At 47.3% G+C, this 2,423-nt stretch overlaps 1 protein-coding gene across 1 annotated transcript in view; it reads left to right on the top strand.

Moving 5' to 3' along the window:
• Nucleotides 1-233: 233 nt before the first annotated feature.
• CAPN1 (calpain 1) overlaps nucleotides 234-2,423 on the top strand; it is a 34,690-nt gene continuing 32,500 nt past the window's right edge. Inside the window, exons 1-2 of the mRNA XM_009274003.2 lie at nucleotides 234-238; nucleotides 728-762. Of these exons, the coding sequence (XP_009272278.2) occupies nucleotides 234-238; nucleotides 728-762 (40 nt within the window). The remainder of the gene's footprint in view (nucleotides 239-727; nucleotides 763-2,423) is intronic.

Below are 2,423 nucleotides of genomic sequence, written 5' to 3' on the forward strand. Positions count from 1 at the left end.
GCGGCCTCTTCGCCTTCTGATTGGCTGGCGGCTGGCGTGCACCCCCCGCCTATAGAAGACGACGCCCGGCGGAGGGGCGGGGTCGGTTTGGCTCCTCCCTCGCGGTGCGCGCGCTCTGCTCAGGTGAGAGGAAAAAGGCGGGAAAAGCGGTTGGGCGCAGCGCGGTGTCGTCGTTGCTCCCTGAGGTGATTTCTCCGCCTTCCCCCGTTTCTGAGGGGGAAAAAGGGGGCGCCATGAGGTAAAATTGCTCCCTTCCACCCTGCTTGCTTGAGGGGAGACTGAGCCTTGGTGCCGTGAGGTGAAAACAACCCTGTAAATCCTTTTATTTTCCCCGTTCTCCTTGATTTGTGAGGGAGCAGTGGGGCACAGTGCCTGACATCCGTTGTGGTGAGGGAAGAGGGTTTTTAGGGGAGCGTGGAGGGGGGATTTCAAGCTCTGGGGGCTCTGCTGTCCCCGTGTGCTGTGTCCTGATTCTGCTGTGGGATCAAAGGAGGGGAGGCGAGTGCAGCCCTCTAAGTGTTCTTCCATTTGCTTGGAAAATCCTCTGAGGAGGGCGAGAGAGGAGATTTATACCCCTCTTACCTCACTGAAGCCAAACTTTGGTGCCCCTGAGCACAAATAAACTGTTTTGAATGGGAGGATGCGCTAGTACGGGAGTAAAAATGCTCTTTTTTTATAATTCATGGTGCTTTTTGAGGAAACCACCACAACGTCTTCATGTCCCAAGGAGGTGGCAAGCCGTGCCTTGGCGGCTGGGTGATGGTAATCCTACCGAAGTGCCCCGAAATGAGAAATAAAAAAGGATTTTATTATTTTCTTAGGAGCTTTCAGGGTGGTTGTTGAGCAGCTGCGGGGGTGAGACGTGTCCCTTCTCCCTGTGGTGCCAGGCGGTTGAGGTTGGGTGGTGGGGAGCGGTAATAAAACCTACAAAACCAAGGTGTCTTTTGATTTTTTATTGAAGATGTGTGCTCTTATTTTTGGGGGAGTAAATCTGTTGTCTTTATTATCCCCTTGACTGAGATAAGAGCTATTCTAGCCCTAAATTGCTTTATTTATTCTTTTTTTTTTTACCCTTTTCAGCATCTGAGCCTCATAGCAGGTATAAAAAAAAAAACCCTTCAAATCTCTCAAAGGCTGGCATTCCCGTGGTTAAAGTATCTCTCATTTTTAAGCCGGTATCTCTCATTTTTAAGCCGGTATCTCTCATTTTTAAGCCGGTATCTCTCATTTTTAAGCCGGTATCTCTCATTTTTAAGCCGGTATCTCTCATTTTTAAGCCGGTATCTCTCATTTTTAAGCCGGTATCTCTCATTTTTAAGCCGGTATCTCTCATTTTTAAGCCGGTATCTCTCATTTTTAAGCCGGTATCATCTATTTGGGGGCAGCTCAGCCGCTGTTCCCCCATCTCCAACCCCTTAAAAGCAGCTTGGTTTTCTAAGCCAGGAGTACCAGGTTGGCTTTTTTTAAATTAAAAATGGTCCTTTTTTTTTTTTTTTCCCCCCCCAACTACAGGTTTAACTTTCCCAGCAGGTGGTTTTTGAGGTATTTCAGGGCTTTTTAAAGAGTATCTCTTGGAGCTGATGGCAAGATTTCGGCTGGATGCTCTCCGCGTCCCTTCCTCCTCCGGCAAGGTACGGAGCGGGCGGCTCTCAAACTCCCTTCTCCCCGTGCGGCTGCTTAAATAATGCAAAAATCGATGAAATATTGGGGGGGGGAAAATCCCAATTTGATAAATAGAGGGGAGCGAGGGAATTGAGGTGCGAGCGCGGTGTGCTGAGTTGCTGCTTTGAATGGGGGTCGTCCGAGATCAGCGGGGTTTGGTGTGGTGGTTTGGCAGCAGAAGGCAAGATTCAGCACCCTAAATCTTACCAGAAAATATTAATTTAAGAAAAAGCTTAAATTCAAAAGGAAATGTTATATTTTTTTTTTCTTGTTGGGGAAACCAGACGGCGTCTTATTTCACTCTGTTTTGGGGCTGGAGGAGGGAATTTCTGCGCCGTTCCTGTGGCGCAGGGGAATAAGAATGAGTTAAACCGGAGTTTATCGAAATGGGAGGCATTTTTTGTCTTAATACCTATTTTTTTTTCCCTAAAACTACTTACTTAAATTAGTAAATAGGTGGAGAAAATCAGGTCAACGTGGTTTCTCCCAACCTGAGGCTTCCCTGGGGATGGAGCCCTTGTTATTCCGCGAAAAGCCCGTAGCAGCTGATTTACATATTGGCCTCAGCCACAATTATTCCTGACTTTTTAAAAAAAAAACAACCCCAAACCTAAAAACCTAAATTTTTTTGCAGTCTGAAGAGCTTGGAAGGGGCTGAAAAGGGATCCAGAGCCTTAAAATGGTGGTTTTTGTGCAAAGAGCTTGGAAGGGGCTGAAAAGGGATCCAGAGCCTTAAAATGGTGGTTTTTGGCACAGCACAG

The sequence above is a fragment of the Aptenodytes forsteri genome, unplaced genomic scaffold (assembly GCF_000699145.1).
Source record: "Aptenodytes forsteri isolate BGI_AS27 unplaced genomic scaffold, ASM69914v1 Scaffold634, whole genome shotgun sequence".
Taxonomy (NCBI): Eukaryota; Metazoa; Chordata; class Aves; order Sphenisciformes; family Spheniscidae; genus Aptenodytes; species Aptenodytes forsteri.